This window comes from Drosophila tropicalis, unplaced genomic scaffold, assembly GCF_018151085.1.
Source record: "Drosophila tropicalis isolate 14030-0801.00 unplaced genomic scaffold, ASM1815108v1 contig_158, whole genome shotgun sequence".
In the NCBI taxonomy this organism is placed as follows: Eukaryota; Metazoa; Arthropoda; class Insecta; order Diptera; family Drosophilidae; genus Drosophila; species Drosophila tropicalis.
In genome coordinates, this window is record NW_027172602.1 from 2193991 (window position 1) to 2209310 (window position 15320).

Below are 15320 nucleotides of genomic sequence, written 5' to 3' on the forward strand. Positions count from 1 at the left end.
GAATAAGAATATATATACCACAATATTTTAATTAAAATTGAATTTCCCACAATTGACAAATTCGCCCACCCTCAGTACTTCCGGCTCACCTTAGGACTTTTACAGCTGCTGTTATCGATAAGTATTTAGACATCAATAATGACCAGAATGTCATCACTAAATGTCAAAAGTTCTTTAGGGCTTTCATGCTCCAAATGTTTGCTGGGCTATTTGCATTGACTTGCTGTTTCGCCCCTGGACAATATGATTTTTTGTTGTTGTTCAAAAACACCGCAAATTTGTTAGAATTTTTATTCTCGATTTATCATAAAAATAAAGATTTTCTAAACAGTCATAATTTACAAAATGACAACAACCGACGAAAGTATTATGGAGCAAATGCTAGGTAAGCTTTAATTTGCCAATTGCCAATATTGCGGCTTCTATCGTTCCGTCTCTCGCTCTCTTTCTTTATGTTCGTCTCTTTTCTTTGGTCAGATCGCGCAACAAATCCAACGAAGGAGAAGGTGGATGAATTGGGCGTGCAAATGTTTTGCCTTGTTGTACGCAGCAATACCCAGCTGGTGCAGAGAGCCCAGGAGATGATTATGACCAAAGTGCGATCCGCAAATGTGACCGAGGCGACTCGAGGCATTGCGGTAAGTGGGTGGGCGGGCATATTTGTGGTTGGTGGTTGGGTTGATGGGAGCATTGTACGACAAAGACCGAGAGAAGCTATGAAAATTTTGCAATTGCACACACGCAGTTGTGTGGCTGCGATTAGAGACAACTTTTTGTTTTTATCAATATTGATAGGCCACAGGGGCGGAGTAATAGTAACCCTCCACGCCATTGGGCCCGCAACAAAGTGAGCAAAATTATGAACTATAACAAAATATTGCACAGTTTCCTTCTATAAAGAGCTTCCCTTCTTCTAAAGCTTTCAATGCCGCTCCACAAATTCTAAAAATTACAATTTTAATCAATGAATGTTCAATATACACATACATACATATATAGTCCCCTCCTAAGCCCTCTTTCCAACAAGAGCTCATTCTTAAATAACATTAAAATAAGTCGGGTATTCCCCGCTAAATTTCTAATGCTGTCTCAATATGTTGAAGAGCAAAGTAAAACCAAGCGGCTCAGTATTCAAAGCAGCCGGCAAAAACCGGTTTCTCTTAAGGCATAGCAGAAATTTTGTTTTTTGTTTGATTTAAAGTATTAATTTATAAAATTATTGACTCTTTAATCGAAATCTTGGAGTGATTATTGTCCAACTAAAACAGTTGCTTACAATTATCTAATTTTAGCTACTGGAAGAATGCATGACTCAATGCGGGGACGTTTTCCAAGATGAGGCAGCTAAATTTCGTTTCCTCAACGAACTCATACGATTGGTATCGAAGAAATATAAAGGGGATAATACTGCCATTGAGGTGAAACAAAGGATTATGGAATGCCTGCTGCTATGGACAACGGATTTTCCACAACGTCAGAAAATTCGTGATGCCTACGATATGTTAAGGAAAGAGGGCGAAATCGAGCATGGTCAGGCAACGGCAGCTGTGGCTAAACGTGAGAGTGTCCTGGGCACAATCGATGAGGCAATGTTTGCCAAATTGGTAAAGAGCAAAAATCCGGAGAATTTTAAGCGTGCAAATCTATTATTACAATATCGGATGGCCCAGGAGGCCAGGCGCAACGATCTGCTGGCCCAGCATCGTCTCGTTCTGCGCGAAGTTCAAGAGACGATGCAATTGCTTAATCAAATGTTAGACACATACGACCCAAGCAATCAGGATGTGAATGAAACCATACATGAGCTCTATCAGAGTTGTAAAAAGCATAAGCCAATCTTTCAGCATTTACCACAATTGCTAGATGATTCGGATGCTCAGTTAACTGGTAAATTTTCATATTTTGGCATCTCTAATGAATTCCACTAAACTCTAAACTCTGTTCTCGTTATAGCTGATACCTTAGACGCAAATGTCGCTTTAGTGGCAATTATGCAACGCTATAAACAATTGGTACCTACATCCTCTCAATCGACAGCTTTGTCATCGCCTTCTGCTCCAGCTTCAGATACTGCTGCTCCTCTTCGTAATACAACAACTACTACTACTACTACAACAGCTGGAGTAACTTCTGGTATAAGCTCCTCCCTCCTCAAATAATGTAGAGCTTCTTAGTGAATTGTTAGGCGATTTAATTGTTGATGAAGCGACACCAGCAGCAGCAGAAACGACGGCCGCTGCAACGGCAACAGGACAAGATGCAACTGCAGTTAAAGTATCTAATACAACGAGTTCCTCGCCTTTTGCTGATGGCGCAGCCAATCGTCTGGCCGATTTGAATGACATTTTCAGCGCTGCATTGGCTGAGGGCGAAAACAATCAGGGCACGGCCTTTAGCAATGGTACTTCTCTATTGGAGCCACAGATTCTTAGTCCCAATCCAGCAATCGATGCTTCTGAAAATGACAAATCCTTATCGGCCACAAACTCGACTGCTGATCCTCTTAGGAAAACACCTGGCACAGCTCGCAAAATGCCTCAAATCGATATGTTGAGTGAACAGCTTTTCCAGCAAATTCTGCCAACGTCTCAGGAGCGTATGGCTAGCTTTAAGCGTGATCCAGAGAAGATCACTCTCAATGATTTGGCACGCGAACGAATGCATGTGAGTCCGGCAAAAGTGACTACCTCCATTGTAACAACAAATGCCGACTTATTAGCTAACCATGATGATGATCCATTGCTTAGCGATGCACCAGCCATTGGGCAGGAGATTAAAACGGAAGAATTAGCACCGGAACAAAAGTCAAAAGTAATTGAGCCAGAGTCAATACCTAAACCGATGGCCCAATTACCCATTAAACATCTTAGTGAGATAAGCATCGAGCTGGATGAGATAACGGCCACTGGAGAACAGCGTGTAGTTCTCGATGATGATGATATACAAATGAGTTTAAATTTTACCGAAGATCGACCTAGTCATCAGGTGTCGGTAATTGTGATAACGGTTCAAAATAAAAGCCGTCAACCAGTCAAAGATTTCCAATTCGAGGCGAGTGTGAAAAAGGTTTGTAAAGAAAAAAATGAAGTCAAACCATTATTAATGTTATTCATTTTGATTCCAGCCCTGCAAGGTGCGTCTTTTGCCGCCTACGGAGAGTGCAATGCCGCCGCATAAACCATTTCGTCCTGCCACGCCCATCAATCAAGTAATGCTACTGCTCAATCCCACCGGAAAATCGGTGGATATCACCTGCATTGTGGGTTACAAGCTGGGCGATGATCCTGATCCCATTAAAGAGTCAATTGTGGCTCAAGGCATTCACTATGTAGAGTAAAAATGATTTCTACCCATTATGTAGCCAAAAAAGACCCGTCCTTTAGGCACTTTAAAAACCAACCAAGGTCAATTTTCAAAATTGTTGAAATTTTAATTTTCCAATTTTTGTTTTGTTCTTAGTATTTGTCCCACATGCCTGTGTTTTGCATCTTTTAATCATAAAGCCATATTGCATTCTATGGTACTTACACAAAAGCATATAAAAAATATATCTTTACTTATTCCACTTTATTTATTCGCCGTTGAGCTTTTATATTTTTGATTCAGAACAAAAAATTATATCAAAGATTTATAAATTGTAAAAAACAAACATTTCGCATTTCTCTTCGACAAGTGATCAAAGTTAGTATTAATATAGATTTTGTTGGTTTAATGGATTTCAAATAATGCCCCTTCCCCCCGCCTTACCCGCCCACTCCATGCATTTCAAGATCTTACAATTAGACTAGAACTTTTTGTTCGCATAGATTTTACAATTTATTTGATTGGTTCTATATACACAGACATAGATATCGATTAGAATATATAAAAGTAAATATATTTAATTATGGAAATTTTATAGTTAACTAATTTAATTGCATTTCATTTTATTAGGTCGTATTGCGAATCATTTCACTATATACATAAAATCCATTTACATCTTTAGGCAGTCTTCTATATAATGCACGCGACTTTCAATTCAATTATTTAATATCCGAATTGAATATAGATTTGTAATAAAAACTACGTCGTGTCATATAAAAAGCTGTCTGTATGGTTAGATCTTGGTTTTTAGTCAATTATCTTGTATAGATGATTGTAAAAAGAATCAAAACATCATATACACAAAGGATCTAATTCAGTTATAGCCACATACATATACATACGTATGCATACATATATAGAATGCCGAGTAGTACATGGTATAATATTCTCCATTTTGTTTTGCTACGTGTTAAACTATTTACTCACAATCTCATCCTTAAAAGATAAAGCTGTAATGGCCTTGGTGTGGCCCTTGTAGTCGCGTATTTGACTCTTTGTGTGCAGTTTCCAAAGACGCGCCACACCATCGGAGGAGGCGGTGAACAGCCATTTGGAATCAGCTGAAAATGCTGCATCCCAGACCCAATAATTTTCGATAGATAATTCGCGCCATTTCGTAAAATCTTCGGTCTTCCAAATGCAGGCGGTTCCATCGCCTGATGTAGTCAACAGAAGGCGGGAATCCGGTGAGAATTTACAGCGCAGGATATAACGTGAATGGGCTGAAATTTTCTTTTTCGGGCACAATGTGCTCATCTTTTGGTCGGGACTACTTGTGAGTGACCATATATAACAGTTGCCCTTATTATTGCCAGCGGCCAGATAATGGCCATCCGGAGATATTGCCACGTCCTGTATAGAGGCATCCACTTCGGGGACAATTCGTTCATGCTTCTCCGACTTGACATCCCAAAGATAGACACTGCCATTCTGTGAGCCCATACCAATTTCCACCTGATTGGGATGCAAGCAAGCGGCGTTGACGGGTGCCTGGCAATCGAAAACACGAGAACATTGTGGTGGAGCGGCAGTCATATCCCAAATGCGGACACGATGATCCTCGCCAGCGGTGAACATCCAATTGCCATCCTCCTGGAATCCCAAACGTGTCACATTCTTTTGGACGCTCTCGAAATTGATAACCGGAGCCGTACAATTCGATTCCAGATCATACAGTCGTATGCACTGATAGCCACAGGCGGCCAATCGCGTTTTATCTGGTGTGCGATCCAGGGCATTCACTTGCTAGAAAGCAGAAAGTAATTGTAGTTAAAATTCTTCGATTCCCCCTCTCCCACATCTCTTACAGATGTCTCCACAAAGCGCATGGTCTTGATGCAGTTGCCGGTGTGGGCCTGCCATACTTTGATTGTATGATCATACCCGCCGGTGGCAAGTATTAACTGGTTCATCGTTTCCATTAAACAGGACTTTATGCTATGTTTATATATGTGACGATGGTATCCTTCGTTTGGTACCCGGGAATCGCTTGAACAGAAAATGTCACCACATAAAAATGTGTTAACCGTTGCACTTTGGGAATAGATTCACCTGTAACCCTAGGGTTCAGGGAAGATGCGATTCATTTACTGACAGTTGGCTGAATTACGACCTTAAGATTATCCTGATATTTATTTGTAAAATATTATTTTGTATTTATTGTAATATTAATTTGTTTCAGTGTGGCCAGTCCGTATTCATTTCTAGTTGGCACAGCGGTCACACTGAAGTGTTAAATCCGAAAAAAAAAAAAACATGCATATCGAAATTCGATAACATTTTGTGGGCGCCACATTCAAGTTTCAGTTTCTAGCAAGTTTGCCTGGATATGTGATTGAATTTTTTGATTTCTATTCAATAACTCAACAGCAAATCTAGGACATTTTAATATTGCTGACTCCTTTGAGAACTGGTAAAATATTTTACTGTCTTTTCTATTTATTTGTTATTTTCTATAAAAACTCAATTCAAAAATAAAGAAAAAGCGTAATACGCAAATATTTTGTTAAACATATCAATATGTATTTTTCTATATATGGTTTAAAAAAATATATATTATATAAAGTGTGGGTGTGTTTCATGATTGCGAATTGCGCATTTTTTTTATCCAATCGCAATTGTTTAAACATTTATCAAAATACATTAATGTATATATATATTTATATATAGATAAACCGTAGTAATAAAGTAAATTCACATAAAAACTTCAAATATGTTATAAGTTCATTTGGTTATTACAATTAAATAGTTGATGTATTTAAATCAAGTTATATTGATTATATAGTATCTTGGTATCTGTACGATTAGGTGATAAAATGGCTGTGTTAGTATAATACATATTTATATTCTTAAACATTTAACGAAATCTTAACTAATATTATGACAAATATTAAAATAAAAAAAAAAAAAAAAAAAAAACAGAAAAATACAGTTTCTTTGACTTTGGTCCAGTACTGAAATCTCGGATTTCGTTAGTTTTAAAGGAAAATATAAAGTATTGTAGGATGAACCTAGGATGTACATACATACATACATATGTACATATGTGTATGTACGTATGTTTGTAGTCCTTATTGTTTAAAATTGAGCTTATAGTTACACTGGGGAAGTAGTAGTCGTATATGTATGTATGTATATAGTAACAGTAGTTGCAAAAGTTCTCTCAAAACTCCTTAAACTTCGCTCCGTGTGGATTCAATAGTCCAGATTACCCTGGGCTCCGGTTATAATGGCATCTATCCAAATACGTGCCGCCGAATCGGAAGCTGCCTGTAGATTATAGCTACGCTTCTTTGTTTTCACAATGAATGTGCAATGTGGCCGACCACTTTTCGAGGCATTCAAATGATCCAAATAGACTTCGTCGATGGTCTAGAAAATGTAAGCAAAAAATACGTTATAGATTGAATTCCATTAAATTGATATGGATATTGGTACATACCGCAAAATAGGCTCCTCCGCGTGGCTTTCTCTCTGATTTATCCGAATAATAGATCAAAGCACTTCGTTGTCTATCTAAAACAAACCAACGTCGTGACCAAGCATGAAATGTAGCTCCCAATTTATGAAGATAGCTGCCAATAGAATGAACGATTGTAGAGAAAAGCAACAAATTGATTCGATATACTCTCTCACTCACCCGCGACAACTGTGCGCATCGACAAAAACATGGGGACAGAGATCAATTTGATGACCAGCTGTCTCGATATGATGACGCAAATTCAAATCCGGCGAGAATATGGGCAGGTAACGTGTTAACGGACGCTGATGCTTGGGCAAAGCGGAGCGTTTCCTTTCGCTGGTTGTGGTGCTTCCACCACTGCCGCCAGTATTGCCACCGCTGCTGCTTGCTGCACTCCCTCCACTGCCAGCCGATGCAGTGTCCTGATTATAGCTTTGGCTGCTCGAACGTTTGTTATTCTCCGATATGGGTGATGCAGATGAGGCTGAATCGAATTTGGGCGCCTCAATTGCGGCATCACAATTGTTGGCCTCAGAGAGGGGACGCGGACTGCGTGCTGGGTTAGCCAATCCTCCGGTAGTGCCAACTCCCATTGCAATCGCATGATGCTCTAGTTCGGGCTGCGAATGACGTTGCTGTTATACATACATGTAAAGAAATGAGAGCAAGCGAAACTATGTATTAAATACGATTTATTTAAAGCACATTTATGAAATTCTTTTGTTAACCCCAGTTAATATATTCAAAAATAAAAAAATCAATTGGAATTCGTTGAGCGTGTATGTATTTATGTAACTAACTCAAGGTTAAGTGCCAAATAGTCTCACAATGCTAATTAGATGGCTTATGCAATGAGTTTTAGTTAATCACTTACTAAGTAATACAACTCCATACGCTGTCGTGCATTTGCATCTGTGCGGCGATGCTGCACATAGGTCATCCAAACGGACATGATGATTGTGCTCTGCTCCTTTAGCTCTCAGATCAACGCACAACAAAATGTTCTCATACACACGAACTCAACGCAATTTGGAAACTGAATGGCGGCAAAGTGTACACGGCGGAATACGGAATACGGACTAGAGAATACTGTGTTCCCTCCTTCTATCTAGCTACCACTCTTGCTTGTTAATGCTTATGAGTCTTCTGACTCTTTGGTGCTCGAAATTTTAAACGAGGCGCACACGAACATTGTCCAGCAGCAGTGCCAGTGGCAGAGGACGTCCGAGGTGATTATACTCGTAATGGTCAAAAGATTTCTGTGTACTGGATCGAGCTATGTAGAGCCATAGTGGCCAATGGTGGTCAGGTGCCGATAGATTTGTAAACACAGACCAAAAATTGTACACAGAACGCCAGAAAGCAAGGTAAACCCAAAAGTAAACATTAACTGAACGAGACAAGGGGCCAAAAACAAGAAAAATTTCAATTCGCGCGCACAACACAACACACACACACACACACACACAGATAGAAAAGTCATCAACAGCAAATTATTATTATAAACTTATTAATAAGTGTATATAGAAGTCCATTTGTGTGGGTGTGAGTATATTGGGGAGGCAGATATTAAAATAAACATTGGCCAAAATGCCGAAATAGCAAACAAACGAGAAAAAAAAAATACCAACAACTTGTGACTAACAACCTACCGATAGATTCTTATGACCATCTCTCTCTCTCCCACTCCTCCAATTGGAAAGGACAGAAACAATCAAAACAGATGCAGCGTGAGAGAACGAAAAGGAGAGAGACAAGAAAGATTGAGGGAGAGAGAGCACAGTTTACAAGTAGTTGACAACTTTTACCGTTGCAACGTACTTAAACACATTTAAATAGCTGCCACTAACTGGTTAATACCAAAACCTAATTTTAATGTTATGTCTTGATTGAACTAGTTCCGCAAAAGTGAAATTCGTAACGGCTAATCAAGTGAAACGAACTAGTTCAGTAATTTGAAAAGTTTTCATGTAGCTTTTTTGAGGTTTGCCCTTATTATAAACAAATTTGTTTAAGTTCAAACTTGGAAGACACACAACAAAAGGCAAAAGTCTTTTGTTTACTCATACATACATAAAACTTAGAGGTCAATATTTTAGGCGGAAACAATAAAATAAACTTTCAACATTTTATGTTGTTTTGTTTTCCCCTTATTTCTTATTGTGTGTTTGTTTTGGTTTGAGTTTGGCACTCTTTCACTCACCTGTTGACTGGTTGACGTTGTTATGGCATTGCTGCCGCTTTTCTTGTGTTGTTGTTGTTGCTGCTGTTGTTGTTGTTGTACATTTTCCTTATCGTTTGATTGTTGCTTTTTCTGCTGTTCATCTGATTCATTTCGATTTAGTTTTTGCATTTCGGTTTTCTCAAATAACTTGGCATCCTTGCCACCACTGGAAAGAGACAGAGAAAGCGGTGATGAGAGAAGTTAATAAAAGAGAAATACATATGTACATACATATGTATGCCGATTCTCTATGCTAGTGTTAATTAAAGATCACAACATACCAACAGGGAATCATTGCATTAATCCGATTCATAGCCATTTCACATTTATTTTGCTATTCGGGCGTAATGACTCATTTGAGAGTATTGCCGCTTCGTTCGAACTGAAGACTCTGACTAAGCGCGGGCAAATGAAATGCACATACAAACGGGGCAAACGAAGGCAAAGTTGGCATCACAATCACACACGCACACACACACACACACACTCAGATAGACGGGCAGAGGCAGGCACACACATGCACACGCGCGACCATTCGCAGCTGATAAGCTTTATCAGAGCTTCGTCAAGTCACACAAATTGCAGCCGATGCGAAGTACATACATACATACATGCATACATATGTGTAGAAGGGAGTGGGGGCGGGGCGGAGTTAAGGCGAGGGTGTCGGCCAGCGCGTTTGCTTGGCTCAGGGTCTGGCCAGGTAATGAAGACTCCGTTGACCAAGACAAGTAAATAAAAAAAAAAAACATTTCATCTGTACACAATAATAACCTCCAAAAAATAAGTAAGGATACACCCTATTATCATGGGGTATATTAACTACAATCAACTAGATTCAATCAGGTGAGTAATTGAAAGCATGCATAACACTTAATATGTCATTAAATTTCAATTACAGGGTACATCATAGTCGGTATTAAGGGATTTTTAACTATTTGTCTATTGACTGTGCGGCGGTGTGTCTCTTGTTGATTTCGCTTTGTAAATTGAAAAACCAGTTTCGCATTGTTTTTGTAATTAGCAAAATATTTGATTAATTTTATTTCAAGAGAGTTGTAGAGAGAGAGAGTGTGTGAAGGAGACGCAATGACTTCTTAGTCTCCAAATTACTTTAATATTTACACTCAACAACAAGAGTTTAGAATCAGCAGCATGTAAACTGAACCATAGTTTCAAATAATGCGGATATGAAAGATTTCATAAGTTTAAACGTTTCAGAATATTAAAGATTTCTGAATTTGTCTGACTCTTTATCAACTTTCTTCTTCTTATCATCAGTTTTGCAATTGGGGATCGATTTAATGCATCAATCAATTTAATGCATCATTTTTGTCGATCAGTGTAAAATTGCACTTGGAAAAAGAACTTTTGTCAAGCTGCAGAACTAATTAAAAATGCAATGGGCCACGTACATATGTACATATGTATATATGAAAGAACGGAGAAGGGCGTTGATTCAATTGAGTATTGGATACTCTACTCACTTGTCGTCTGTATGCTGGTTCAAGTCCAGATCTTCCATGGAATGTTGGGTGGAGAGCAAATATTGTGTGCGGGCTTCGTCATGGCTTTTCTTTTTCAGATCGTACATCTTTTGACGTTCATGCTCAATGACCTGATGACCTGAAAGGGGAGGAGGGAATAACAGGGTGTAATGCAGGGGTCAAAGAAACAATATAATGTAAAGAGACTTACCCTGCTGGGCCAGCAAGAGTTTGCGATTTCTTTCAATTTCCTTAATGCTATCGAAAATCTTGGTGCTGGCTCCCTGACTGGTTGATATGGGTGCATCATTGGCCACTTTGCAGCTACGATCAATATCATCCTGTGATGGCACACGACGTTCCAATGGATTCACTTCGAATCTATCGCTTTGCAGCGATAAATTGAAACTAATCTGCTCACAACTGCCGCCGGCCTCATACAGTTGAAGGGGCAGACGTTTGGGTGTGCTTGTGGTTACTTCGATCTTATTATTATTATAAAACATATTCTCATTGACACTTTTGGACATTAGATCCTCGGCTTGATTATGTCGTTTAGGGCAAAGTAATTCAGCAGAGCCAAAAAGCGATTGCGACATGACGCCATTGATTAAATTGCTATTAATAGCAGGAGCAGTAGCAGGAGCAGTAGCAGGAACAGAAGGAGGAGGAGGAGTTGTTGAATAATGAAGTTGTTGTTGATGATGATGCTGACGATGATGATTATTGTGTAGATTGTTTGATGGCTTCTCTGCTAATGCCGTTTCCAGGGCAACTGCTGGCGGCTGCTGCTGCTCCTCCTCCTCTTCATCTGGTCCTAATTGTATGCGCAATGCGGCCAATTCGGCTTCTAGAGTCAAACGTTTCTCTTGTCGCTTTAAATCCTCATGGCTTGCATGATGTTCAGATTCTTCCTCAAAATATTGAAATTCCAAGTCCTCAAAAGTTTTTCGATCACTTTCCAGAGATTCACAGACCAATTGCAGCTCCTCCTTAAGGCAGGCATTATTTGGTTTTTGCTTTAACATGGCGCGTAGCCTGAAAAATAATACAAAGAATGTCAAATCCAATTTCCCATTTATGTATGTATAATGTTTAGCTTGGCTTACTTTTTCAATTGATCCTGTTTCATTTCAATTGATTGCTTTAATTTTGCCTGCTGATTTTCCTCCATCACTCGCGTGGCATTTCGTTGAGCCTCCAAACGGTGTATTCTATGCTGCAGAGCCAGCAATTGTTGTCTTGGTGGTGCCACCATTGGGCCACCACTTGGCTCAATCGAAGTGGTCTGAGAAAGACAAAAGCCGAGGCAAGAAATGAATGTCAGACATTAAAGAGATCTAATGAGACTGCATACTAACCTCCTGTTTATTCTCCTGTAACGCGGACAATTCGGCCAACTCTTGCTTGAGTTGTTGTCGTCTTTGGCTTAACTCCCGTCGCTGGCGCTGCTCCAGGTGTATGGAACGTGGCGCTGGTGCAGGCTTACGACTTGGCTTCGGCGATGAATTATTAGTATCTAAATTTAATGTTAAATTGTTAATATTCTTATTGGGTCGTTTGCTTTGATTTGTCATCGGCGGCGATGTTAGACGATCCAATTGTTGTTGTTTCCGTTCAAAGGATTTGAATAGTTGCTCGTAGTCGCGTTGTTGATTGGGTGCCGGTGGTTTGGGGGCTAATGGTGGCTTCACCACAGCTGCTGGTGTGGGATTAGTGGACAAGGAGGATGATGCGGAGCCTGGGGGGTGGTGTCATATTGAAGGCTTGCCCAAACGATAGCTCCTTTTTTGGTGATAGACAATTTGTACGTATTTTTGTACGTGGACTTTGTGGTACATATTTTCCTCCCGTTGCTGTTGTTGTTGCTGTCAAATTTTCATGACTTACAGCCGAAGTATTTGCAGCAGCAGCAGCCACATGAAGTTGTCCATTAATTTCCACACGATTGGGTCCCAAGAGCCTTACATTCTCATAGCCCGATGAACTGCTGAGCATTGAAAGATTGGTATTGCTGCCACTTAGCTGATGAAATGTTGATTTCTTATCTCTTGGCAGGGAACCATTCGTCTTGATGCGATTCTGAACAATGGGCGAGGAGGTGATGCTTAAGCAACCTGTTGATGAATTCGAGGAATTGTGATTATGTTGCTGTTGCTGTTGTTGCTGCTGCTGTTGTTGATGCTGGCGATCAGCATATTCGGTGCATATTTTAAGCATATCCTCCAGTTCAGCTCCACCACCACCAGCACCACTGGCGTTATTGATCTCATTATTTAGACCATTCATGGCATAAATTTGTAAGCCACTCGATTTAGGTGGATAACGATCGTATCGATCATTTTGTACCTTAGTCAATAGCATATCCTGCTGCTGCTGCTGCTGTTGATTATTGTGATCCTTGTAGATGGCCGCATTAACAGGCACATTACAATAGCCTGAATTGTGACCCACACCGGGTCCTTTTAAATATTGGTTATTTGATTGTTTCTCACTGCGATGATTCTCGGCCAGATTTCGTGCAAAACTGGCATATTTCTGACCCAAAACATCTTTAGCTGGCATATTGACGGTAACCAAATCCGAGCTAAACACCTTGGGACATTCCAAATCATAGGATTTGCCACCACCATTATTTGCCACTTTGGGATTGATAATACTTTCATAGAAACTCTCCATATCCAGAGTTTGACTCATATCATGTGCCTGTCGTGCGGATTGGCTAAAATCTATACGTGCCATCGATATTCTCTCATTCGAACCCATCGCCGAGCGCATCATTTGCGCCTCATCTGGATTATTGAAGCGTAAGTAGTTCGAATTTCCAATGGTTATCATTGCTCCTTGACTTAGTTTCGCCTCATCTCCCTGTATGGCAGATCCATCGATCAATAGACGGGCATCCTTCTCGGGCACCACAGTCACCTCATTCGCATCACTTCTGTAGATGGTACAGTGTAACGGACGCACTCCACCGCCATTCAATGAGATTGTACACGTGGGCGATGACCCAATTGTTGTGTCACCTAGAGACGTACAAGACGAAATGAATGTAAATGATTTCATTTCTATTCAAATGAATTTCAAAAATAAAAACAACCAAAAACAAAAAATTAAATGCCGATCTAATTGGTTTGGCAGTGTTGAATGTTTGTATACCCTCTCGAATTAGCCTTACAACAGCGACATAATTACAAGAAAAGTTTTAGAAACAAAAGGAAATTGAGTTTTCATAAGATTTTCTAACATTTTCTAATTATTTGAAAAGCAAAAGTTTTCAACGCTCTTTATGTGGGTACATAGGGTATAATGAGTTCGGTGTCTTGCTCAAGTTTTGGTTTACATTTTCTGCTTGCCCTCAATTCGGTTCTTATCTAAGTATTCAAAGATTAGGCACTGTGGAATGAAGTACAACTTAAACATAAATAAATACGAGTATTTCTCAAGAATATCTGTTAAACAAAATATTTATATAGCTTCTTAAGATCTGGCGATGTGCTTTTTTGTCTAGGCATTATCACTGAAACTTGCCAAATTCCTTTATGTACTTCAATAATCTTTAAGCATCATTTGAACTTTCCGGTTATCGTCTAACCTTTCATAAGTCTCTGAGTATTGGTTTTTGGACACTAATAATATGATCATTCAGTCTACAAAGTGTATACAAATTCATGATTAAGTGCTTTGAATCAAATTAAACTACAATCTCATAATTGAAATTTCAAATTAAAAAGGGTATACAAACATTTGGTGTGGGACTTACCAATATGTATATAGTGTAGGGTAACTGCTGTACTCAAACGTCCACCGCCCAGACTAACCAAGTGTGGATCAGAGGCGGCAACCCGCAACGATGGATCTTTTTTTCGTCAATGACATCTGAAAATGGGAAAATGGAAAATTCTATATGATTTTCATGTCTTTTTGGTCAACCCCTGCAAATTTTCAGTTATAATATAGGGTAGGAAATCGATTGCAAATGGCTTACTACTAATTTAACCAATAGGCTAAAAGTACAGTACACGAAATTGTTAACTACCACTAAGCGGATGTGTTGAAATTAAAAATGTCCTTCTTATATAGGACGAATACACACACACACACATGTCGCTCCGGATGAACAGCTGCTGTAAATCGTTATTGTCTTTGGCACGGCGCTCACGTTTCCCCCTCCTTCTTCTCATCCTACTACTTTTAAACGATTCTGTGTGCGGCTACGTGTGCCTTGAAGCATGTGTGTCAGGGATCAGGATCATGGCAGCTGATTCAGACATCTGCTGGGGGAGTTTGTGCACTTGGTTCTCGGAAGCTGAAAGTGTATATATAAATATATTGCAAGGATATGCCTCATCCTCTTTGGAATCTTAGCTGTATTTACTTCAAGAGATTGATGCTAACATCATAGAAATCGATTGTGATCAGTTAAGTTATAGATTTAATTATGTATAAGAATATAAGAGTTCAACTTTGCACCTGTGCAGTGAAAGTCTCTTGTCCTTTTATCAATACATTTGTGAATATTTAGGGTCCTTCTGATTAGGATGATCTTTTAACCTATGTTCCCACATTTTTCATTTATATTTTCATCAAATAGATGTTCTATATAACCCAAGAGAGAAAACTTGATCACATTTGAAGTGTGATACAATTTATTTTAATTGCAATCAGAGTTAATCTATGAGCCTATATCTTTTAGGTATTTAAATTTGGACGACATTGCCAGAAGAAAGCAATTTAAGAAGCCATTTAAACTAGCTTTTGAGAAAGCTAATCAATCAACAAT

The 15320-nt window shown here is 39.3% G+C and overlaps 3 protein-coding genes across 3 annotated transcripts; 1 reads left to right on the top strand and 2 right to left on the bottom strand.

Annotated features, from left to right (window-relative positions):
- Window positions 1–214: 214 nt before the first annotated feature.
- Window positions 215–3570, top strand: Gga (ADP-ribosylation factor-binding protein Gga). Its single transcript, XM_068303785.1, has 6 exons — window positions 215–385; window positions 478–638; window positions 1293–1887; window positions 1954–2115; window positions 2147–3066; window positions 3125–3570. Exons 1-6 carry the CDS (start codon window positions 346–348, stop codon window positions 3335–3337), a joined length of 2091 nt encoding a protein of 696 aa, XP_068159886.1. The 5' UTR covers window positions 215–345; the 3' UTR covers window positions 3338–3570.
- A 209-nt stretch (window positions 3571–3779) lies between these two features.
- Lst8 (MTOR associated protein, LST8) lies at window positions 3780–5579 on the bottom strand. The gene is made up of 2 exons (XM_068303783.1): window positions 5172–5579; window positions 3780–5109 (listed from the first exon to the last, which is right to left on the bottom strand). Exons 1-2 carry the CDS (start codon window positions 5283–5285, stop codon window positions 4279–4281), a joined length of 945 nt encoding a protein of 314 aa, XP_068159884.1. The 5' UTR covers window positions 5286–5579; the 3' UTR covers window positions 3780–4278.
- Window positions 5580–6086: 507 nt separating this feature from the next.
- LOC137587388 (pleckstrin homology-like domain family B member 1) lies at window positions 6087–14397 on the bottom strand. The gene is given in 10 exon segments (XM_068303781.1): window positions 6087–6735; window positions 6806–6938; window positions 7004–7461; window positions 9030–9216; window positions 10538–10676; window positions 10749–11575; window positions 11647–11825; window positions 11899–12276; window positions 12278–13563; window positions 14301–14397. Coding segments are annotated over 9 exon segments (3576 nt in total). The 5' UTR covers window positions 13376–13563; window positions 14301–14397; the 3' UTR covers window positions 6087–6558.
- Between the last annotated feature and the right edge of the window lie 923 nt (window positions 14398–15320).